Source organism: Martes martes (assembly GCF_963455335.1).
Source record: "Martes martes genome assembly, chromosome: 13".
Classification (NCBI taxonomy): domain Eukaryota; kingdom Metazoa; phylum Chordata; class Mammalia; order Carnivora; family Mustelidae; genus Martes; species Martes martes.
Genome location: NC_137901.1, coordinates 73,694,864 through 73,719,014, shown reverse-complemented (window position 1 = coordinate 73,719,014; position 24,151 = coordinate 73,694,864). Strand labels below are relative to the sequence as shown.

At 50.1% G+C, this 24,151-nt stretch overlaps 1 protein-coding gene across 1 annotated transcript in view; it reads left to right on the top strand.

Moving 5' to 3' along the window:
* Nucleotides 1-24,151, top strand: part of MYO18B (myosin XVIIIB) — a gene marked incomplete at its 5' end in the record, with an annotated part of 220,584 nt that overhangs the window by 53,686 nt on the left and 142,747 nt on the right. The window contains 5 exons of the mRNA XM_080821624.1: nucleotides 2,614-2,773; nucleotides 4,878-5,061; nucleotides 5,894-6,104; nucleotides 9,497-9,606; nucleotides 19,968-20,033. Coding sequence (XP_080677750.1) covers nucleotides 2,614-2,773; nucleotides 4,878-5,061; nucleotides 5,894-6,104; nucleotides 9,497-9,606; nucleotides 19,968-20,033 — 731 coding nt within the window. The remainder of the gene's footprint in view (nucleotides 1-2,613; nucleotides 2,774-4,877; nucleotides 5,062-5,893; nucleotides 6,105-9,496; nucleotides 9,607-19,967; nucleotides 20,034-24,151) is intronic.

Genomic DNA, 24,151 nt, shown 5'->3' with positions numbered 1-24,151 from the left:
TGGCCCGACAGAGATAGAGCCATTAAATCAGATATTTAGGTTAAAAAAAAAAAAAAGATGTTTTGTCTGTAGGGCTTTCTGATTAGCTCTGAGTTAATGAGAATGTTTAGTCAGGCAGAACACGGGGGGGCTTTCTGGAGAACCCGGTGCTTTGCTGTTATGTCTCCGCTAAGTGTCTTTGCTGGGCTGGCGGGCAGCTCCCATGGGGCCCAGGCGCAGTGGACAGTCAGGCCACAGGCATCTGGAAAGCGGACATAGAGGGTGGTTGCCAGGGGCGCAGGGGCCCCAGAAGCCCCTACCCCTGTCTGGGGGTATCAGGCTCTTGGGAGAGGTGATGGTACAGAGTCTTGAGAGGGGTGTAGTGGGTCAGGCTCTGTCTTCAAGCTGTTTCCACGGGGCTCCTGAGATCAAATGAAGCCAATGAAATGCTTGGATGAACAAAACTGGTGGAAACCACCTCCCACTGTGGCTTCTTCCCGAAGAAAGAGGAGCGTGAGAGGGCCGAGCAGAGCCCCTGGGAGCCTGGGAGTGGTCTTCTGAGGCTGTTCCTGGGACATGGGACATCTCCCTGTGTCAGGCCAGCACCGGGGATGAACATGGGCTTCAGGCCGGCAGACCTGTGTTCTCATCCTGGCTCTGTCCCTGGGTGCTGTGCCACTTCAGCCAAGCAGGCTCATCTCTGAACCTCAGTGTCACCTTCTAGAAAACCAGCCCAGTGATGCTCACTTCAGAGACCAGAGTGGGATCTTGTGACTTCACACGTGGCCGTGTGTCCAGCAGAGGCTGGCTGGGGCTTAGCCCACATGGACGTCCTTTCTTCTCTCTTGCCTTTGGTCCCCCCTCTCCAAATGCTCTTGGGATCTTCACTCAAAGCCCAACTCTGTGCTTGCTTCGAGACATAAAGTTGCGTGAACACGGTCACTGCCCTCAAGCTGCTTCCAATCCAGTGCAGGGAGGCGGCCATGCAAACAGGTAGCATGGACATTCTACAGGCAGTGTGGACCGATGCACCAGAGTGAGGCGGTCGCTTTGTTCCCTTGCTTTCGTTGGAAGGTGGCTTCCTGATGGCAGGGACCGTGGGCTCCGAAGGCCTCACGGAAGTGCTAGATGAAGGGATACGTCACTTCACCAGAAGTGTCCCTTGCTGATAACTTCAGTCAGCCTTGGGTCTTGACCACAGTGGACCTCCAAGAAACCACACACCCTACAGTACCCACATCACTCACGCATCAGAAGCCCGCAGACTCCCAGACGGCGTTTGCTGCGTACAGAATTCCGAGAAATGTGGCTTTCTCATTTCCTTGCTCCCTGCAGCAGAGAGGTGGCAAATTGCATGGGAGGGAAGGACTCAGGACCCTAGAATGTGCTGGGGCGTTGACACTAGGAAGATGGGAACTCATAGAAATTCAGAAGACAGACAGGAACCGAAACAATACTACCGCTCCTGAGAGTAATTGGTCTGGGGCCATTACTCAACCCCAGAGCATCTCTGCCATTAGAGTGATTGATTAGTGAGTAGGATTCCTCTCTTCCTTCCTCCCTTCCTTCCCTCCATCCCCACCCTCCTTCCATCCCTCCCTCCCTTCTTTCCTCCCTTCCTCCTTCTCTTCTTTCCCTTTCTTACTTTCCCTCCCTCCCTCCCTCCCTTGTTTCTTATCTTCCCCACCCTCCTTCCCTCCCTCTCCTTCCCTCCCTCCCTCTCTCCCTCCCTTCCTTCCACAAGCACTTCAGGGACTCCACTCACGTACCAGGCACCGTGCTGGTGTTAGGAATGAAGGCTTTGTGGCCCCAGACACTGGCACAAGGTTGAATGTAAGAAAAGGTTGTGACACCCACTAGGGCTTACTGAGTGACAACCAAGGCCCAGGCACTATGCTAACGTATTTCACGCACATTATCTCCTTTAAGCTTTGTGCCACCCTGAGAGGTATGTATAATTCACAGTTTACAGAGGAAGAGCCTGAGGGTCAGGGATTGAAGAGGTTTGACCGCTGCCACAGAACAATAAGTGGTAGTGGTAGGATTTGAACACAGGCCCGCTCTTGCACCTCCAGCCCCTTCCTTTCTCCCGCCCTGTCCCTTGCAGTCAAGCGTGTCAGCGTGTCAGCATCTCCCAAGAGTGTGTTGTGCGTTTATTCGGTTGGTACCATTCAAGACAATTTTCAGCGGCACACCAATATTTTCAAAATGCACAATGATCATGTTTTATTTCCATGACTATCAGAAAATAGAGTGCGCACACCCAACCTGCCGTGCGATGCTTCTTTATAAAGGGACTTACCTGTTTATAAATGTGTGTTAATTTAAACAAATACTAAGTAAGTAACAACCCAGGCAGCATGCGGGTATGGCAAAAAATCAGGACGATTGTGTGCACTGATGGCATGTGGGGAAAAGAGGTATCTTGTGTTTAATAAACAAGGAGGAATCGAGTCAGTGTTGGAAAGAACGCACAGACATGCATACAGAGGAGAGGGGTGCCCAGAACTGTGAGATTTGGCTCTCTGGAAATATACTTAAGTGGAAAAAAATGTGTTTTTAGTGATGCCAAACGATCGCAGAGTGTCCCCCACACCCTGCACCCTAACACTCACGTGCTATGTCTGCCTTCAGGGACCTCTGCCTTTCGGTCCTGTGAGCAGCCCCTCCAGTTCGAGATCTTCCACCAGCTGGGCCAGGACCCCGTGCGCTATGATCTCACGGGCTGGCTCCACAGGGCCAAGCCCAACCTCTCGGCCCTGGATGCCCCCCAGGTGCTGCAGCAGTCCAAAAGGTGAGCCCGGCCAGGGATTGGGACCGGCCTCTCCACTGGGGCCACGCCGTCCCAATAACTCAGTGACGGAGGGTCTGTCCAACAGCCCCGTCCCCAAGATGGGACCCTGGGGCTGGTACAGGACAAAGGCCAGAACGCCAAGACTTCTTCTTTTGGCTGCTTGCCTTTCATTAAGTAGCTGGGAGATGATGTGACTGGGACGATTTTATGGACATCCTAGAACTAGGGGGGTCATAAAACAGAAGCGATAATGTTTTGTGGTGTTTAAAAAAAAAAAAAAGCACACCGCCTTCTCTGATGGCCCTGCTCAGAAAATGCTAGTGGCAAGGGTGGCTTGTGGGCCATAGTTACTGGAAATGCTTCTGTGGGTGTATGCCTATACCCGCAAGCTTGTAGGCAGATTCTCCCAGCTTCGCTGCTGGAACCCTGCAGGGGCAGAGCTAGGACACCAGAGAGAAGCCGAGGGCACCAGGGAGGTGCTGCGGGGTGGGGTGGGGTGCTGGAAGAGGGAGGCGATCCTTACTGACCACCCACGGCAGCGTGCCCTACGTCAGGATAAACGCCTGCTAAGTATCTTGTTAATCCTTACAACAACACTGACTCCTTAGCCCCATTACACAGACGAGAAAACTGAGGCCCCAGTTGGTAAAGTGGCCCTCCTTTGATCACACAGCCAAAGAGTGGCAGGACTGGGACCGACTTGAGTCTGTGTACATGGTCCTTGCAGAAGTTCTCAGCCCACGATGGTGCAGGAGGGTTCAAGGGCACGCAGCTCCTAAAGGGAGAGCACGTCGGGAGGTGGGGCTGAAGGAAGGTCCATGAGCATGGAGGGCCAGGGGACCTGAGTCAGGTCCCAGCCTTGCCCCTCCTCACCTGGGTGACTGTCACTGTTTCTCCTTTGGGTTTGTTTGCTTGTTTGGCCTCCTTTCCCATGAAAGAAGTCTGTGTTGGACCAGGCTGCATGATCTGGCGAATACTACACAGCTTTGGAGTCAGGCAAATGTTCAACTTTTGCTTTCACGGCTTTTAAGCTGCACAACGTGGGCCTCAGTTTCGCAGTCAGAGAAATGGGAAGTTCTGGTGGTGTAACATAGCAGAGGGCTTATGAAGGAGCCTCTTCTCCCTGTACTGGGAGGTGGTGCCCACCTCCTCCGGGGCCCTGACCTGCCCTCTCAGAGCTCCTGCTTCCAGGGGTCGGGGGAGCTCCCCCAGGTCCGCCCCAGCTTTTCATTTCAATACCATTGTAGTCAAGCCATCTTTGCACTCTGCCAGGAATTTAACCACGCTAAATACCTTTGGATCCTTTGGACGAAGATCCTTACTAGTTTGGATAGTCTGATGAAGCGTAGAGGGAGACAGATAGTGGGGCTGCAGGGCTGGGGCTGGGGCTTGGCCTGGATGGCAGACAGCGATAGAAATTGCCTGCATGCTTTCACTGGAGGGGAGGGGGCGGATGGGACCCGGGAGGCGTGAGGCCTTTTCTGGGTCCCAGCCCTGTCCAAGGGCACCGCAGGACCTTCCTGGAGTTCTTCGTCCTTATTGGCCCAAACAAGAAGCAAGGCAGCTCAGATTTCTCAGAACAGACACTTGGGGAGCCTTGGCCTTATAGCTGTGTGTTACAGGGGTGCTGAGGGAAGGCCCTGTCTGCTGCTGGGCATCAGGCCGGGCACTTCACCTATGCTAGCTTGCAGGGCCAGAAACTGCCTCTTCAGCCCGTGAGTTGTTCGTTCTCGCATGAACTGTGTGGCATAAACACCTACTGTGTGCTGGGCCTGCTCTGGGGAGAACCCAGGTGCCTTTGCTCCGCAAGCAAGCGCAGGCTCGGTGGGATTCCCCCAGGCCCATCGGTAACGACTGACATCCAGTAGGTCTTTTCACTGTTCTTGCTGCTGGAAAATCAGGGGAGGGAGGAGCCTGGAGAAAGAAGCTGGTGTTTGCCACCAAGCAAAGGCTTGTCCGGCAGAAGGGACTGAGGGTTAAAGTGTGGCATCTGGGAGGTGTGATAGGAGAGGAGGGTTCAGGAAGCAGGTTCGCAAGAAGCAAGGTGGGGCCCATTCCCCGTGAGCCCCTAAAGTCCCTTTCTCTTTCCCCTCCTCCCTACCAGGGATGAGTTGAGGAGCCTGTTCCAGTCCCGGGCCAAGCTGCCCCCCGTGTGCTGGGCTGTGGCTGGCCTGGAGGGCACCTCCCAGCAGGCCCTGCAGAGGAGCTGCGCGGTGAGGAGGGCATTTGCCAGCAGCTTGGCCGCCGTGAAGAGGAAAGCCCCATGCTACCAGATCAAGCTACAGATGGTGAGCGGGAACCCTATCCCCATGGAGCCGTAGCCAATGCCACCCTCCAGGGTGAGTTAGCCCTCCTCCAGGATGAGTTAGCAGCCCGCATCTGCCTCTCCTCTCCTGAAACCTGGAGGGGCAGGTTTCACACTGCGTTCTGTAGAGGAGGGAGCTGAGGTTCCGGGCAGCAAAGAGACATCCGCGATCAAGTCCCTGATCTATCCACGTCCGAGACCAAAGCCTGGGCTGCTCTGCGTTGCCTTGGGCAGCTGTGGGAAGTTCCTAGGATCCTGACCCTGGTGACAAATATCCCAGCTGATCCAGCCCCGCCTGCCTTCCTCAGCTCTCAGATGCCTTATTTTCATCACAAGGCTCTTCTTGGGGGAGGGCAGCAGGATCTAGCACTGGCTGGAAACAGGTGACCCAGACACATCCACCCAGTAACAAATGAGGGCGCTATGACAGGTCAGTGGTCAGGCTGAGTCCAGAAGGTGGACCACGGGAAGGGCAAGTTTTGAAAAAGACCTCACAGTGTATTCTACAGGAAAAGCCTATAGGCCTGGGTCGTGGGTTCTAACCCGCCTCTTCTGGGAGGGGTCTGTGGGACCTGGGGGCCTCAGTCTCCCCATCTGTTACAAGGGCTGTTAATAAAGTTCCCCTTTTCCTCTTGAGTGTGAACCAGGCTGTAGATAGGCAATCCTTGGCATAGAACTTGGGGACCCCCAGAGATGCCCAGGCTAGGCTGAGTGGATGCTAGGGGAGCATCTCTGTCCATCGTACCCCAGGGCAGCATCTCTGTCCATCGTACCCCAGGGCAGCAGGCCTTGACCCCGTCTCCTTTTGGTCCTAGGACGCGTTGACCAGCGTGATCAGACGGTCTCAGTTATACTTCGTCCACTGCCTTGCGGTGGCGAGCGGGGGCGGGCAGGGATCTCTGACCCCACTGCAGCCTGGCGGAGATAAGCCAGGGACAGGTGAGCCCCTGCCCTTGGACATCCCGGCGCTGAGGGTGCAGCTTGCCGGCTCCCACATCCTGGAGTCACTGCGTCTGCACAGGACAGGTAAGAGACAGCCAGGGTGTGAGCACCTGGTGTCTGAGTCCTTGACAAGCTCGAAAACTGGTAGCAGCCAAGGGACGGGAGCCTTATGTGGTACATGCTTCAGCTTTCCACGCAGTGTCCTGTTTATTCTGTAAAATAATGAGCCCGTGAAAGGGAAGCTGTGGTTACAGATGGGAAAAAGGAAGCTCCGAGAGGTGGAAGGACATGCTCAAGGTCACCCCGTGGTGGGGGCAGGGTGGAGCCAAAGCCACCTTATCTCCTGAGTGACATGTGCGCTCCTGGAAAGCTCAGGCTCTGTCTGGCCCGCCTTCCTTTCAAAGGCAGGTGTCCAGGGAGCTCGTACGTGGGGATGGTGAGATTCCCAGGGTGAGCAATACCTTGGTCTTCAAGATGCTCAGCTTGGTTTGAGAACTCAGGTGGGAACACTTGACAGGGACATGCATTGCCATCCGGGGATGCAAGAATTCCCAGATGCCTAGAGGAGGGAGCTTCTTGTTCTCCCTGGGGAGACCGGGGCAAACCTCTGGGAGGAGGTAACCTCTTACTTGGGTCATGATACAGAGTAAGCAGCTGGCATCTGGGAGATAGAATGTGAGGCAGGCAGATCAGCATATGCAAAGGCCCAGAGGCAGGGAAGAGCCTGGATTTTCCGGGGACTGGGGTTCAAGTTGCACAGGGCACTTGTGGCTGATAAGGCAGGCCACCGACATTTGGAGGTTTGGTTTTCAGTGGGTTGAGGTGAGAGGGTTGGCCGGGGGAAGACAGGAGTTGAATCAGAGGAATGAAATCTTTAGGTCTCTATTTTAGAAAGCAAGCGTGTGCCTGAGTTGTCCACATAGCTCATCTCAGGAGCTGAGTTTGTGCTGAATCCTTCGGATTCCTTTCTGCCTCCCAGACCCCAGAGACTGCCGCGTGGATTCCCCTCTCTGACATTAGAAACGGCCCAGGCATGGTCTCTGCAGAGGATGGGGTGGTTGGGGCTGGTGGGGAGTCTGGCAAGCTGGGCACCTGTTCGTTGAACTTCTCTGTGGTGGACTTCGCCTGGCTGTGGCCCCGTCTCCTCCCACCGCATTAACAACCAGCACCTGGAACACCAGGAATTTGACAGAGAGGCTGGAAGCAGCTGGAAAGCAAAGGAGAGACCCTCACTTCTCAGAGCGTCTCACCGATATTTTTTCCCTCCTGCTTGCATGACCACAGGAGGGTGGTGACAGATAATGTCACAGGAGAAGAGCAGAATGGTCACAATCATGCCCAATTGATTCTGCCCTGGCCGGCTGGCTGGCAGGAGGAACTGGGCCTTTGCAGACACTCTGGACTACCGGTTAGAACCCCCATGTGCCTGCCTGGGCCAGCCATCCCCATCATGTCAGCCTTGGGTCCTCACTGCGGTGTCTGCCCTCTGCCTTCTCAGTGCAGTCCGCCTGGGGCAGGACGAAATTTTCCAACCACGTAAAGTTTTGATGTCTTATGATAGCACTTTCCACTGTCTGCCTTCGAGGCCTGTTCAGTTCCTCATTTTTTTGCCGCTCCAAGTGTCTCCTGTCTCACGCCATATAAGAGAAATGTATGCGGGCTCATGGATACACACACCTATCCAAAATTTATGAATTTGAATTCACACACATATCATGTCTCTGCGCATGTATCCAGGTGCACACATGACACACACGTGTGCGTGCAGAGTATCGAATGTCTACGACATGCTGGTACAGTATCAAGACATCTAACTGACTGATGTCATTCTTACGGAGCCCTTAGCCCAGTGCCTGGCATATAGCAAATTTTTAAAAAAACCTTTGAAATAATCCATTGCGGCATTTCCCACACCCAGCCTGGTGGGCGTGGTCAGACCCTGGAGCCAGTCGGCCTGGGCATGGCTGTGGCGGACCCCGGGGAAGTTCTTAGATCATGCTTCTCTTTCTGCCCTAATTGCTCAGGTCCCAGGGAGCTGACGGGCAACTTGATGAGTTAGTAAGAGACTAACATAGAAGAGTTGCCCGGGTGTGGGAAAGCCTCAGTGAGTGTTAGTGTCTTATACACGCCCGTCATCGGATTCAATCCTTATGGTGACCCTGTGACCAGATCCTGTTATTCTCATCTGATGAGTGAAGAACTTGAACCTCAACGGGCTGGGGTCATTCATGACGGGCCAGAGGGCTCGTAAGAGCAGAAATGGGATGGGAGCCCGGATCAGTCTGACCCAAATGGGCGTGCCTCTGACCTCCTAGTCCCCGTCTCTGAGTGGTCAGCCTCCTGGGAAGCTGGCCTGAGGTTTCTTCCCACAGGAAGCCTTCCTGGATTCACCACACGTACCTACCACCATCACTCTGCCTCATGGTTCATGCATTTGGGCTTCTTGCGAAGTCTCAAAGTGGGGCCAGATTTTGCCATACCTTCTGTACCATCTCCCATCTGGCCAGTGAAGGGGTCTTTTTGAGGCCCCCTTGTATCCAGGACCAAGTCCAAACCTTGAGGCCTGGAATTCGACTTCATGTTTCTTTGAGATTGGGTCCCTGCTCTTCTTTGACTTTATTGTTGACTCCTCTCTACTGGATTACTGTCCGGGTCTGAATCGCAGCTGGGGGAGTTACTATCCATACCACTTTGGGCTAGGTGATTTGAACTCTCTGGGCCTTAATTTGCACATCTATAAAATGGGTCCAATGATGGAGGCCCCTCACTGTCTGTAATGCAAGGAAGTTGTTAATCTAGTGTCTGGTGCACAGAAATGTTCACTAAATGCTGTTTTTTTGCTATGACCAAGGAGACAGCCTTGGGTTTCCCCTCTCTGGCCCCCTCTGCCTTCCACACCCAATCCTGTGGCAGATCTCTTACGGCTCCTTCAGAGGCCTGCTCTAATGTCACCTCTCGGGAGCTTTCTAGAAGGGTACACATGTCCATCCTACATGCTAGATTTAAAAAACAACAACAACAAACCTTTGAAAATACCCAATGCAGCCTATCCATGTAGCCTGTGGGGTGGTCATAAATGGTGGACAAAAAAAATAGTTTCCCATAGTCAAGCAGGTTTTAAGCAAAGCTGATCTGGCATCTTCCCTGCAGTGGTCCAAGGAGCCTTTTGACGTTGGCATGGCGTGTGACCCTCCAGGGGGCAGACGAGAGTGCTGCTTTTTCAAATGTTCAGTGGAGCATTTTATAGGGTTTGGGTACTGGGGAACACATTTGGAAAATGCTGATTGAACCTAATCTGTTAAGTTGACAAATGGGGAAACTGAGGCCCCAAGAAGTGAGTCCACCCAGCAAGATCGCTGCCAGGCTGGGAGCAGGGCAGGGGCTGCCTGCGAGTCCAGGACCCGGGCTGGTCTTCTCACTTGGACTCCTTGTTCTTCTGCTTGCCCTGGCCCCGCCCCCACCTCCCCTCCCACCAGGCTACGCTGACCACGTGGGGCTCGCTCAGTTCCGCCGGCGATTCCAGGTGCTGGACCCTGTCCTCATGAAGAAGCTCGTGTTGGTCTCTGAGGGAATAGACGAGAGGAAGGTATGTGGGACAAGAGGGGGTGCGGGGCCCTGGGTGCTTCTATTCCAGAGGGATTGCCCCGGAGGGGCATCTGGACCAGCAGAGATCAGAGACCCGGGCCTTGGGGGCAAAATTGAGGGCAGAGTGAGGTTTGTCTCGGGCCCTTGCTCCAGACTGCACCCCCCTACACTGTCACTTAGGGATGACCTCCTGAAGCCCTGCGTGAGGACGTGTGGGAGGACACTATTAAGGCCATGAGAAGAGAACATGCACACTAGAAGGGCCCCAAGCCACACTTTCCAAAAGGAGTTCCACTCAGCACCAGAACCCCAGGGTAGTCTGTGAAAGGAGAGCTTCACAGTCCCCATTGTTCAGGAAGTACTTCACACCAGAACACCTCCCCTCCCCCACCCCGTCCGCCCTGTCTTAGAGAATCGCCATGAATGCCGCCTCAGGGCCTTTGCACTAGCTCTTCCCGCTGTCTGGAGTACTCTTGGCTGGTGCCATCTTGCTATTCAGATGCCGGCTCAGAGCTCCTCACGTCATCCTGTTCTAATGTGCATGTCGTCCTTCCCTTCTCTGAAATTGTGTTCATTTCTTACACGCTTTCTGGCTTAGAGCAAGGGCTCAATAAATTGTCCATCGAATGAATGAATGAATGAATGAACGAATGAATGAATACAAATGTATCACCTTGTATTTCTGCCCCCATGTGTCTCCTTTCTCCAACTCCACCATAAACTGCCTTGGCTAGGACCTTGTTTTTATGCTAGTGTCAAGCCATCGATAGATATTTCTGCCAGGAATGGCCACTGGTCGGTTGTTGATCACAGAGCCCTTTAGAATTTTGCAAAACCCTGCCTCCTCCTGACAGCCCTGCAAACCGAGAGACATTGTGTCCCTCTTCCAGATGAGAAAATGGAACCTCAGGGAGATGAATTGCCTCTCCCGAGGCCACACAGCCAAACATTTGTGGGTTTTGTCTGTGAACCCATGTTTGTGGCTTCTGGGGGGGCTGCTGAGAAAGCAAGGCTCCAGAGTCAAACAGAGCCGCCGTTCGCTCCCGGCTGGGGCTGCGTGAACGTAAGCGAGTTATGGCATCTTTCTGCCTCAGTCTTCTCTTCTGTAAAGTGGGCAAGACAATAATGCCTCCCTGTAGAGAGTGTTTTGAGGATTACATGCAGTGGTGGAGTTCATGGGCTCAGCACGGGGCTACATCATAAGGGCTCAGTGTACATGAACTATCGTCATCAGCATGAACGTCAGTACTGGATCGGGACCCTCTTGCAAGGCCAGAGGGATGGCAACTGAGCCACACAGACCCCATGTTCACAACCCCATTGAGACTCCACCTGCAGGGGACTGTGCCCCCATGTGTCTGAGATCATCAGCACTAGAACCCTCAGTCGGCGGGTCACGAGGCAAGAAGAGTAAATGGAGTCCCAGTTCTTAGGTCCTTTATGGCTTTTTGCTGCGGTAGAGACCAGGGCACAGGTCCCTTTCTGCCGACAAGGAAGGGCCTTCTCTGTAGCCCTCCTAACTCACCATAGGGAGGGAACATCAGACCCGAATGGTGTGGTGCAGGGAAATCCCCTCCCTTGGTGGCAGCCCCTTTAGAAAGTCCTGAAGCTGCCGGGCTTGATGCCACCAGCCAGTCTGTACCAATCTTCATGAGGGGTTCCTTGTCCTTGGTCACCCCCCACTTAATCTGTGTCCCGAGCATCTGGAATGGAGCCATGGAAAAGGTCTGAGGCTCTTCTGCAGTCAAAAACACCCCGATGTGGGGTGTGGGGGAGTTTTCTGCGGGGGCAATAGGTAGAGCATATGGTAGCGTGCTATTCTGGACGACTCAGCGGTCCTCTGTTGTAGCCAAACCGAAACCACCTCCATACGCATGCTGGAGGGCCTCAGAAAATGGAAAATTACAAGTGCAATGGACTTGGCTAGGAGTTTTCACTTCTTCTCATTCTCTTTTTATTTGCTCACAAATTTCATTTGCTACAGCATAGAATTTTGGTAGCAACAAAAGGAAACACCACCCTGCCTCTTATGAAAAAGCTGATAAATATTCATTTGCCAGGCAACGTGATACACTATGAATTATACATGAACACGTGCTTGGGTGGGCAAACTGTCAGCTTCTGTGTGCAAAGCAGTTAAGACCTCAGGATTTCAGAAGACAAGTTTGACAGTGAGGAAAGGTCAATATGGTCATCAGACACTAGATGGCAGCAGAGAGAATTCATTGGCAGCGTGTGAAAGGGGCCCTGATGAGGTCCCCTGTGGGTCTAATACGTGGCACCCCCATAGGACTCTTTCCTAACAATGGACACTCATTTGGTGGGCACCTGCTGGATTCTTTGTGTCCCTCGAACAAAAAGAGCCCATGCCTTGTACCACGTATGTGCAAACTCTCATCGCAACACAGGCACCAGGTGAAAAAATTTCAGATGCTTTGCCTGAAATAGACCTCAAAAGATAAGAGTCTTCCCACTCTGGGAATTATCCCCATTTTGCTGCAGAGGCAACTGAGGCCATCACCGTCCAGCCAGGTACTGATGGAGCTGGGATTTGAACTCGGGCTTTCAGATTCTGTGTGCAAGGCTGGCTTTCTTTCTTTCTTTTGCCTATTGTAGCCCAGTACATACGACATCAAATTTATCATCATAACCATTTTTAAGTGTTTGGTTCAGTGGGATTGAGCACATTCATTTCGTTGTGCAACCATCACCACCGTCCATCTCCAGCACCTCTGTTGTCTCCTAAAACTGAAGCTCTGCCCCTGTGAAACACAGACTCCCCATTCTCCTCCAGACCCTGGCACCTGCCATTCTGCTTTCTGTCTCTATGCAGTTGATGGCTCTACCTCGTATAAGTAGAATCGCACAGTACTTGTCCTTTTGTGATTGGCTGATTGCACTTCTCAGAATTCTCATTGATTCATCCATAACTTAGCAGGTGTCAGAACCTCCTTCCTTTTAAAGATGAGTAGTATTCTGTTGTGTGTATCTATGGAGCATTTTGCTTATCCATCTGTCAATGGACCCTTGAGTCACTTCCGCCTTTTGGCCATTGTGAAAAATACTGCTAAGAACATGGGTGTACAGATAGCTCTCGGACACCCTGCTTTCATTTCTTCTGGGGTATATGGCCAGACATGGGATTTCTGGGTCATATGGTAATCCTGTGTTTAATTTTTTGAGAAAATGCCACACTGTTTTCCACAGCGGCTGCCCCATTTTCTATTCCCACCAACAGTGCACGTGGGTTCCAATTTCTCCACACACTTGCCAGCACTGGTCGTTTTCTGTTGTTTTGGTTTTTGTTTTGATGGGAGCCATCCGAAGGTGGGTCAAGTGGCATCCCACTGTGGTTTTTATTTGCATTTTCTCAATGATCCATGATGTGGAGCATCTTTTTGTGTTCACATAAGACTTTTGAATGGGAGCCCTTTGAGGATAGGCAGGGGGTCTAGTGAATTTCTATACAGAATGTGCCATCCATAATATGTTAATTTAAAATCATTATCCTTGATTCCGTTCAGCTTTCACCAAGTGTCTGCTTTGCATTAGGCCCTGTGCTGGGTGCCAGAGATACTGGGATGGACAGAACATGGTTTCATTGGGTGAGGGAAAGACTCAGACAGGCTCTTTCTATGCAGAGCAATGGCTTTGGGACACCCCAGGGAATACCACTAAAATGTTTGATGTTTGCAGTCAGGGTGGGGGGTTATTCAGGAAAGACTCCTCAGAGGAGGTGATGATTGAGTTGAGCCCTGTGGGACAATTTGGAGGAATTAGGTAAGAGAAAGAGTGAAGGCAACCCATACTGTGTATGGCATGTGCAAAGGTCCAGTGGTGAGGTTGCATGGCTTGCTTAGTGTGGCTGGAGCGCAAAGGATGCCATGTGTTAAGAAGAGAGACTGAGAGTATTGTCAGGGGCCAAACCATGGATCCTAATTGGCAGGACAAGAGAATCTGGGCTTTATCTGGTGGCCAGTGATGGTCAGCTGAGAAGTTATTGGTAGGGGCATGGCCTAGAAACCTGATCTTCATTATTTGAACTGGCTTAAGCAAAATGATGAAGGAAGTCCTGTCCTCTCTGACCTTCTGTGGTCTGGTCTAGGGAGCAGTATCCTCACTCTGATCTCCAGCTGTTTAGGCTGTCCCTGTCCCATCCAGACACCCAGGCACCTGCTCGGTTCTCCAAAATGATCCTGTCCCTGATCTGATCACCTTGGGTCTCATTCCTCTCCCCTAGGTTATCCTGTCTAGCTAAGATTATGCAGCCGCCTGCACTGAAGCCCACGCAGAATGACCACAAATGGTGGAATCTCAGGCAGGTCACTCAAGGGGTTCTGTCAGCTCACCTTGGCCGTGTCCCAGATTCTGGTCTCTTTGATCTCTCTGCTGCTCAGGCAGGACTTGCCAAGTCTCCCCGATCGATGTGAGGAAACCCCAGGGCCTGCCCTCTTCTCCTTAGAGTGCTGAAGTGTTGATTGATTTTAGCCAACAAAATCTGTCCCTGCGGGCGTGATCTGAAGAACACAATTAAGGGATGTCATCTATCTTCTTGATGACAACCACTCTTGTTCCATTTCAGACCTTTGTGGACACCCCCAGTTTCCTCTGAATTTGTCTGAGCCCCTCTCTGCTGGGGAGGGAGCCCTAGGAGCCCCAGGCTAGGAGGGGGAGCTGTCCACTGAACAGTGCTGAACCATTATTCAGGTGTTCCCATGGCCTTAGCCCCTGCAATGTATTCACCATTCTTTTGTTGCTCACCTTACTGTCTTCCTCAAGTTGGGGTTTTCTGTTTTAATAATTGTACACACTTTCCATTCATTTTTTAAAGATTTTGTTTATTTATTTAAGAGAGATAGATTGAGAGAGAGAGAGAGAGAGAGAGAAAGAGGGAGAGAGAGCACAAGTGGGCTGAGGGACCGAGGGAGAAGCAGGCTCTGCACTGAGCAGGGAGTCTAATGTGGGGGTTGATCCTGAGACTCCGGGATCATGACCTGAGCTGAAGGCAGATGCTTAACCAACTGAGTGACCTATGTACTCCTCCATTCAGTGTTAACCAACTCAATTGTGTGAGTGTGTATGTGTGTGTGTGTGTGTTCATACAGCATTCTATAGACAGTTATGAGCATATGCAGTTAAATAACAGAGACATTGTTCCACCCTTATGGGTTGATTTGATCATTCTTCAGTGGTTGAAAGCATGCAGTTTAGAATCAGACAGACTTGTACTCAAATCCTTGTTTATGCTATCTCTCCATTCATTCTTACCCCTTTTATATCCAATAGCTGTATGAACATGGACAACACTCCTAGGGCATAGCAAAGTACCTGGCACCTAGAAGGTACACAACAGATGGCAGCCATTGGGCCATGGTGACCACTAGGTCATGGTGTGGGTTTCAGGAAAGAGATGCTATGCTCACAGCACCTAAATGGCTCCCCGAATGAACATTCGATTCTACAGACACAGATTCTTGACACCACCCTACTTGCCAAGGTGTGATTTGGGGAAGGATTCCCATCCCTGGCTCCCCATTATTCCTGGAGTCTCTCATTGACTTTCTGGCATGTCCAGGTTAATGTGAGATGTCAGATCACATGCTTATTGGATGCATCCTTGTTGAATATTGGAAAGAAAACTCTTTGCAATATTCTAGGACACAACGGGACTCTGTAAGTGGAGACATGAGCTGGGCTTCTCCCGCGTGGTTCAAGGACTCATAATCTGAGTGTGGGAGGGTGGAGGGGAGGGATGTGTCATCACTCCACAGAGCCCAGGAGGACCTGGTAACCTCTGAACCTCTACCAGTTATTAGGACTTGCTGTAACAGAGCACGAGCCAGGCACGAGTGAGAATTCTGCATTATGATAGTTGCTTGGCGGTCTGTGTTAAGTCACACATCGAAGCCCATGAAGGGTTTCTACTGACTAATTTTTTCGTTTGTTTCCTTGAGAGCATAGGTCATCACTTTCCAGTTTCTTTGTATGTTTTGATTTTTTTTTTTTTGGTTGAAGACTGGACATTTTAGATAATACATAATAGTATCTCCAGATTCTGATCTTTCCCCAATTATTTAATAACGTACGTGGGCTAGATTTATGGAGTCTGTCTCCTCCACGGTATGAGGTTATTGATGTCTCTGTTTGGGTTTTTCATTCCTGTTTTTATTATAAATCCTGGATTCTTAGGGAATGCCCCTTTGTCAGCGGAACATAATGGATGGCACAGGTTGTAATCAAACACCGAGAATCTGCGAGGCTTTCCCTGATACAGATGGAGCTATGTGTGGGTTGAGAACTGTAGTCAATGGTCAGACGCTCACCGTTGTTCCACAGATTGGACTCTTTGGCCCTTTCACAGATTTTCTGTCTATGTACATGACCTTGCTTTTAGATAGGGACGTGTTGATAGCTAGGGGTTCTCTCAGTCTCACCTGGGCCTGCGTGTAGCCTCAAGCCTGTGTGAGACCCTCCAGATGGCCAGGAACATGTGGGGGCTTGTCAAGGCCCACAGGGCTGTCCGTTACCCATCTGCCTTAACCAAGTTCATGGCTGGTCAATGTCCATTGCTTGCCCCAATCCAGATAACAATCTCAGGCTCGCTGTGCTATTGACCTTCTCCATTTCTTTGCTGCCAAGATCACTACTGTTTGTAACAACGATCCTGGGTGTGGAATTTTGCTGTTCTTAGCTCCATCTAAGTGAGCCCCCTCTGGCAACAAAGCCACTGGTTTTTACGGCTTGCCTCTCCCTGGGTGCATTACCATAGTGCGAGGGCTTGGTGGGGGACTGGAACAGCCCTGGTGAAGATTGTTGCAATCTCCTGCTGTTCTTACCTGAGATTGAATAGCTGGGTTTTTTTTTTTTTTTTGAACAAATGCGTCTCCATTTGTTGTATCCCCTTGCTCAATTTCCAGAGTATTGAACTTGTTGCTTTCAAAAATTGTATCCATTTTTATCACTGTTTTTTGGGAGGAACAGAGGATCTCTCAAGCTCCTTCCTCCACCATTCTCTAAATCTCATTCCTACATGCTACCTTGCGACCTCATTAAAGCTCCACTCCATCCTTGGACGATGGGATGTGATGACCCCATCTTGAAAAAGAGGACATAGGGGATCAGAGAGGATGTGTGGCGTGCTCAGGGTCACATGGCCAGTGAGTAATCAAGCTGGAGAGGATCCCAGCATCAGAGGGCAGAGAACTAGCTCAGGAATCTGATTCCCTGGAGTTGTATCTCCCTTTGCCATTTCCTAGCACGTGATTTCATCACATGGGACATCGCTTTCTTTGTAAAACAGGCATCAAGTAGTATCTGTTGCGGAAGTTTGGAAATAAAGTGAATTATGTGGAAAACACTGAGAGCCATACTCAGACTCAAAGCACAAGAGCTAACTTTTCTTGGAGCAAAATGACCAACATGTTATTCTGCATTCCATGTGGGGAGGGATAACCTCCAGGGTCTGGATAATGAGGGTGGAAGAGCTGATTCCTTAAAGAGGAGGGACAGGGAAGGACTCTGTTACAGTAATCCGAATTCTTGCCCTGTCTTCCATCAGCTGGCTGCTGGGTAGCGATGGACGTTGTGTAGAAATAATTCCAATCACTGGTAATTGACCTAAACAAGGGCCAATTTCATATGGTTCAATCTAAGAGTAATATTCGTCATGATAACAATAAGAGCAATCAAGTGTAAGATCACTTCCAAAGACCTTTACACAGAGTCTTAGTTCACCGGGCCAGCACCTGTATGGTCTACGCAGGGCATCTTAGCACCATTTTGGCGGCGAGGAAAATGAGGGCAAGAAGCATGGTTCAGTGTCTGCAGCTCCCTGTACACTCTATCCTTTGGGCCGTAAGGTTTCTTACCTATAAAATGAGATGAACAAGACAGAGTGCCTTTGTTAGGCCTGATCTTGGCTACACAGACATCTACAGGGCTCTAAGAAAGTGGGGAGATGGGAAAGAATCCTTGGATATTGGGTGATTGGGAGCACACTTGAGAAAAGGAGGCTTGGTTTGTGTTCTGTATACCTCTGCTAAGTTTTGACCAAGACTAAACCAGTAGGACTCACTCAAGATCTTTAGTAGGACTAACTCCTCATGTCTGTTGAGCACTTACCATGTGGCAGGTGTGACATGGAGTCTTCTGCAGGAACAACCACAGAACCTTCCAGAACAGATTCTGGTATTTCTCCCTCGTGTTTCTGAAGAGGAGTCTGGAGCTCGGAGCAAAGGGCTTGTCCAAGGTCACACAGTTATGAGTGGTAAAACCAGGCAGGATCTCTGTCCAGGTGGATCTGCCTCCTCCAAATCCTGATTTTTTTCCCCTCCAAACATCTACTCTGGGTGTTAACACTAAGATCGACTCAGAAAAATTTCATTGGCTGTAGGTTTCATTTATTTTTTATCCATCCGTCTTATTTTCAGTCAATTTTTATTTTGTTTTGCTCTTGTGCAGAGAGAAAAGATGTTGTGTTTTGGATATATTGGTTTTTATGCATTCTGCTGCCTACAGCTCCCTGGGAACATTTTTGGCTAAAATGTAATAAGTAAAACCACTGAATTGGGGGGAAGGGCATTATGGAATGTTCTTCCGGGAGGTCAGAGGAGGAAAATTGCTCTTAGATGATAGGCTTGGACCAGACTTTTAATAAGCTTTTTTTTTTTAATAGTATCTTAGGAAATTTTCTGTGGTGCCAACGACCCATGGAACTGAAACTTATCTAGTAAATTACACGAGCCCTGAATACCTTTTGTTTCTTGAATGAGCGGTTACTTTTCTGACCGTTTATTCCAAAAACAGACTGTGATTTTCAGTAAATGGAAGGTCCATGAAGGGTGGCGTAGAGGGGAATCACAGGCACCAAGGAAGCAGGTGTGACCTGTATTTTCCTGAGGGTACACATTTCTGGCAAGGCTGTTTCAGAGCCCGCATACTTGATGACAAAGGAAAATCCCACGACATGGCTGTGATTTGGCCAAGGCTGTGTTCAGGAAATGTCTCTGAGTGAATTTAGGTCTCCTGCATGGGTCTGCCTTTCTCCTTCTGCTCCCCCACGACCTCCAAAGGATGGCTCCTCTCTTTGTTCGCTCCATCATTGTATTTGTTGAACTCCTACTGTGTGCCTAGGACAGTACCAGGTGAAGCAGAGGAAATAAGAAATGAAGAAAACACAACCTCCCCCAACCTGTACTCTGGGTCAGGCACAGACACTTAAGAGCCACGCCATTTACTCAGGAAATATTTGTGAAGGTGAGGTCGTTTCTGGCAGGTAGAATGGGGGAAGGATAGCGTGCTGGGCAGGCTGTCCCAGCAAACTTCAGGGATACAGCAGGTGACATTCCTAGTGGCCTAGGGACCTCTGGAGCCATCTTGGGCATGCAGGGAGGTTAAGTCATAGATGGTGCGATGTGGCCCGACAGACCTCAGTTCTAATCAGGCTCTGCCCCTATGTGACTTATAACCTTGGAGAAAGAACTTCATTGGTTTTTGTTTTTTTAATTGTGGTTAAAAATACATAACATAACATAAAAGTTATCACTTTAACTATTTTTTAAAAGATTTTTATTTATTTGAGAGAAGGAGAGTGAGAGAGAGTGTGTGAGCAACAGGGTGTGAGTGAGGGGCAGAGGGAGAGGGAGGAGCAGGTTCCCCCACTGAGCAGAGAGCCTGATGTGGGGCTTGACCCCAGGACTCTGGGATCATGACCTGAGCTGAAGGCAGATGCTTAACTGACTGACTGCATCACCCGGGTGCCCCATTTCTTTCCCATTTAATGCTGATTAATATCCTCTTGGATGTATATCCCACATTTTGTGTCTCCATTTATCTGTGGATGGACCCTGGGTTGCTTCCACCTCTCTGCTGTTGTGAACAACCCTGCTACGAACGTGGGCATCCCACTATCTATTCAAGTTCTTGCTTTCACTTCTTTTGGGTAGACACCCAGGAGGAGAATTGCTAGAGCCTACGGAAATCCTATCTTTAATTTTTAAAGGGCCTGCCATACTGTTTTCCATAGCAGACACACCTTTCACTGACTTTTGCGTCTTTGGGTTTTGTTTTGTTTTTTCCTCTGTAAATGGGCGTGGTGGTGTGAGGACCCACCTCCGGTTGCCATGGTGATGCCAGGAGATGGTGTCTGTGAGGGTCCCAGCAGAGTGGATGGCACACAGTAGGTGCTCAGTACATGCTCATCTTCTGCACTGGTCCGGGTGGGGTAAGGCCCTGCTGCTCGGACTCCCAGACATGTGGAACCATTCATTCTCTCTTTCCCAATGCTTCAGCCAGCCAGCCGGCCTGACCTCCCATGGGAGTCTGTCTCATTCTGTCTCTCTTTAACTGTCCTCCTTCCTCCAGGCTGTGGAGGAGCTCCTTCAGACTCTGGACCTGGAAAAGAAGGCCGTGGTCGTTGGGCACAGCCAAGTGAGTAAGGCTTCTTTCTTAGGTCACCCTGTTCATCCCGTCGCAGACCCAGATGAGCCCCAATTCTTGTCCTACTTCGTCATCCGCTAGCTTTGTGGGCCTGCTTTTCAGCAGACTGAAGACAGGGCTGGCCATTTTCTGCCCTGCCTATCTGACAAGGCCAGGAAGATAACATAGGTATAATACGGGAGGAAATAACTTGGGAAATACCATTTGTTAGAGGCTCATTCCCCTCCCAGGGACATCAGTGGTCTGGAAGCATTAACATCTTGCTCCTCAGTATGACTTTCAGAGCCTTTGGAAGACTTGCCGTAAAACCCCAGAGGAAACACTCAGCTTCACTCAGAGCTTTGTAACTTTGACTTTGCAACCAACAATAACCAAACTATACTCCCGGCTGATTAGCAGCAGTAAGCGAAAAGTTAGAGCTCCACGAGAAGGCACGTGATTTTAATGTTGAGAGAAAGAGCATTTCCCAAATGGTGTTGAGCCAAAACCCTTTCCCATAACGTTTCAACATTTAGAGAAGAATTTCACAGAGTCCCCATATGCCCGTATGTCTTCTCAGCTTTTGAGAAGGAAAATATGGTATTTAGGACTTCCCGAACTATCTGACCATGGGACTCTCACCCTTTTGTCTTTGTGGAAGAGCCCTTACCATCTCCCAGAACTAGTGTTCCATGGGCTCTAGTTTGGGAAGTGGGGTATAGAGATTGTGAACTCAACAGTCATGCAGTAGGCAGGGGAGAAGGGTCAAAGTTCAGGAGTAGACACGAGAGAGAGAGTAGATCAAGGGAAAAATTGCTCCATTCGCTTTCCCGCTCATCTTCTGATGGATTAACACCAACTCCTAAACCTTGTCAATCACTACATCCAGCTGCCATGCAAGGTGCTAGGGGCAGGGCCCTCATCTCCAGAAGTCCACCATGGTGGCATCACTGCCCATTAGCTATTCTTGGAATCTGGAGTAGCCCGTCCCATCACACCCGCTTCCTCGGAGAGCTCACAATCTTTCATACAGTTCCTTGCCCCGTAGACACAGAAGCCTCTCCCCGCAGGCCTCTTGATAAAATGTGTGGCAAGTGTGGTCTCAGTCTGATTTATCCCACTAAGAGTTGGCAGCAACTGGACCTTTGCAGACCTTTCCTGTAGAGGGAACAAACCTGTGGGTCCCTGGGCTTCTGCCCGAGGCCAGGAGCTTTTCCTGGCCTTCCCTGTTTTGTTCCTCGTTTCCCTCGAAACTTCCTGTGAGATAATTAGTAAATCCCTTCTTTACTGGACCTCTGGAAAGTAAACCCCTTTTCAAGCCCTTCCGGTTAGCTAGGAGTACCAAAACATACAGCTCCCATGAAAACCGGCATCACCCTGAATCCCAGGGTCTTTTCAACACACTGTGAGTTCTGTTATTTATTAGTGGAAATGTGTCACATAGTCTTTACCTGTACACAGGTCTATATAACCCAGAATCAGAGCACTTGCTCTTTAGCTCCAAATACGTCATCCCTATGGGCCAGAAATTCTCAAAATATGGTCTCTGGACCAGCGACCGCAGCAGCAGCATCCCCTGAGAGCTTTCTAGAAACATCAAGGCTCAGATGCCTCCCACCCCACCCCAGACCTAGTGAATCTGAAACTCCAGGGGGGTGGGACCCAGAAGTCTGACTGGTAACAAGCCCTCTAGGGGATCCCAGCACATGTTCACGTTTGAGAACCACTGGTCTGGATAATTACGCAGGTTTTTTTTTTTTTTTCATGAATATAAAAATCAGCCTCTATCATCCCAGTGGCTATTGTAGAACAGGGAGGAAAGCAGAGGAGGAAAAGTCTTCATACACATTTTCACATGGTGAGGGCAAGAAATCTAGCCAAAACATCCCAATAACAGAAAAAGCCATTGTTCTCTACTAATATTTGGTATTCATTAAGAAACGGTCAAGAGCAAATTGAAGTCAGTGTATCCTTTGGAAGCCGGGCCGGCCTGTGGTCATTCAGGGGACATGAAAGTCTTAGGCATGGCAGGGTCAGACACTTCATAGGTGGGAAGGTCATGAAGAGGAGGAAAGAACAGGTGCATCTGGGCCATACAGATGGGCCACTCCACCACTTCTTAACTCTGTGAATCATGAGTGAGTGATTTAGCCTCTCTGAACCTCTGTCCCCTTATCTGTAAAACGGAGCCACAGCTTCCTGCCCCCCAAGTGGGCTATGGAAATCAGTCAGTTGTCACTTACTTGTGAAATGCATTTGTCCGTGGGGCGAGACGTTTATCAAATAAGCTAACATTGTAATGTTTAAAGAATGAATCTCCTCTAATCTGGAAAATGGCTGGGACAGGAGCTAATTTCTCAGCAGTCCCAGATATGGGAGCTATGGTCCTATTAGATTTTTTAAATCGTGGCCTTCTGCATTTTTTGAGGAAAAACAGCTCGCTGGAGCAGTGGGCCCTACAGATTCCTTAAATGTGGGGCTGTTGGGACGTTGCACTCTGTTTGGGTCCGATAAGCCACTGGACCCACGAAAAGCAAATAATTTAGATGTTTCTTTGTGATTCTCAGCCCCGGGGGCCTTTTCAAGGTCTGTGCCGAGGGCCATGACATTTATGAGAAAGGTGGAAACCCATGTGCCGTTGGCCTTGTGGTTGGCAAGATGCTCTTTAAAGGAGAAAAAATTCAAGATAAGATTCTGCACAGCCAATGACTTATTCCCGCTCTGCGTATGGTCGTTTCCAATTATCTTTTTAATGAAAGCTTCATACTTAATCAATAGTGGTTTTGGCAGCGCCCGCCGCCTTTTGTAATATACGAACTAGAGCTGTCATCATTTTGATCATTGATTTTTTTTTTTATAGCAGCTTTTGGGACTCGCTAGCTTGTGAAATTAATACAGTCATTATTGAGGCAATCTGATAGGTAATGAGTCAATCGTGTCTTTATTTCAATGAGGCTAATTGCCTTGGTGGCTCTGCCTGATAGGAAGTGTTCCGTAAGGCCAGAAAAGGTTGCAAAACAGAGCTCACACCGAGTGGGCATGCAAATTCTCATTTTCCTATCGGGGAATGGTTCTCCATGGGATAAGCAGAGTGGTCTCCATTACAGCGAATAGGTTTAGGGGAATGGCCAGTCGATGGAGACCCTTTGTTCCACCGGGAACCAAACTGCACTTCAACCCCAAACTTCAGGGGTCTGCATCGTAGCAAACGAGGCAACGAAGCTTCGTGTTGACATTGAGAATGGGGTGCCAGAGGAGACTCCAGCTTTGTGACTGGAGTCAATTACGTAAACTCTCCCTGGGCCAAGAGAGTCCTCATAAGGTTGCTCTTTATTAAAATGGGACATAGGAGAAAGAGGTTTGAAAAACGTAGATACCATGCAAATGTTAATTACATTCAGTGGTAACTGTCAGATCTGGAGTCAGGTGGAGGGAGATATTCTTGCTGTCGCTGCTTGCCGGTGGAGGGTCTTGGTGGAGAGGAGGGAGGGGAAATGCCATTATTAGCCTCCGTTTCTCCTTCCATAAAATGGGGGGATAGCCATAACTACCATATAAGATGATACACATGAAATATTTCCCTGCGTATATCAAGGGGTTGGGCCCGATCCACAATACTGATGGATAATATGCCTGATTGCTTGAGAATATCATTGATTAAGATATGATTGCTGATTAAGATAATAATGTCACAGATGGATCAGTTCCTTGGAGACACTGAACAACTTTGGGGGTGATAAGCCACCTCTGGCAAAGAAACACGCCAGGCTAGTCATAGAAGTGGGCAGCAGATGGGCGTCTGAGAAGGGACTCCTGCTCCTGTCACTGACTCAGCTCCCTGGCCGTTAAGGAGGCTTTACTTTGCTTCTGGGAGGTGAGGCTGACGGTGGCTGCCCACCCATGCTGGCCAGAGCTAGCCAGGCCCCAGAGTGTCAGATGATCCAAAAATCCTTCTGTGTGCCCCGCAGTCGATGGAAGATGGCCCTGCGGGGTGCCAAGGATGCATCGATCACTTTGCTGCCGAGGGGCCTCCATCCATTATTGATGAGCAGTGGCCTGGAAATCGTGGGCCGCCTGCTGTTTTTCCCGTTAGATGCCTGAGCACCTTCTGTGGGCAGCACTAGCCCGGC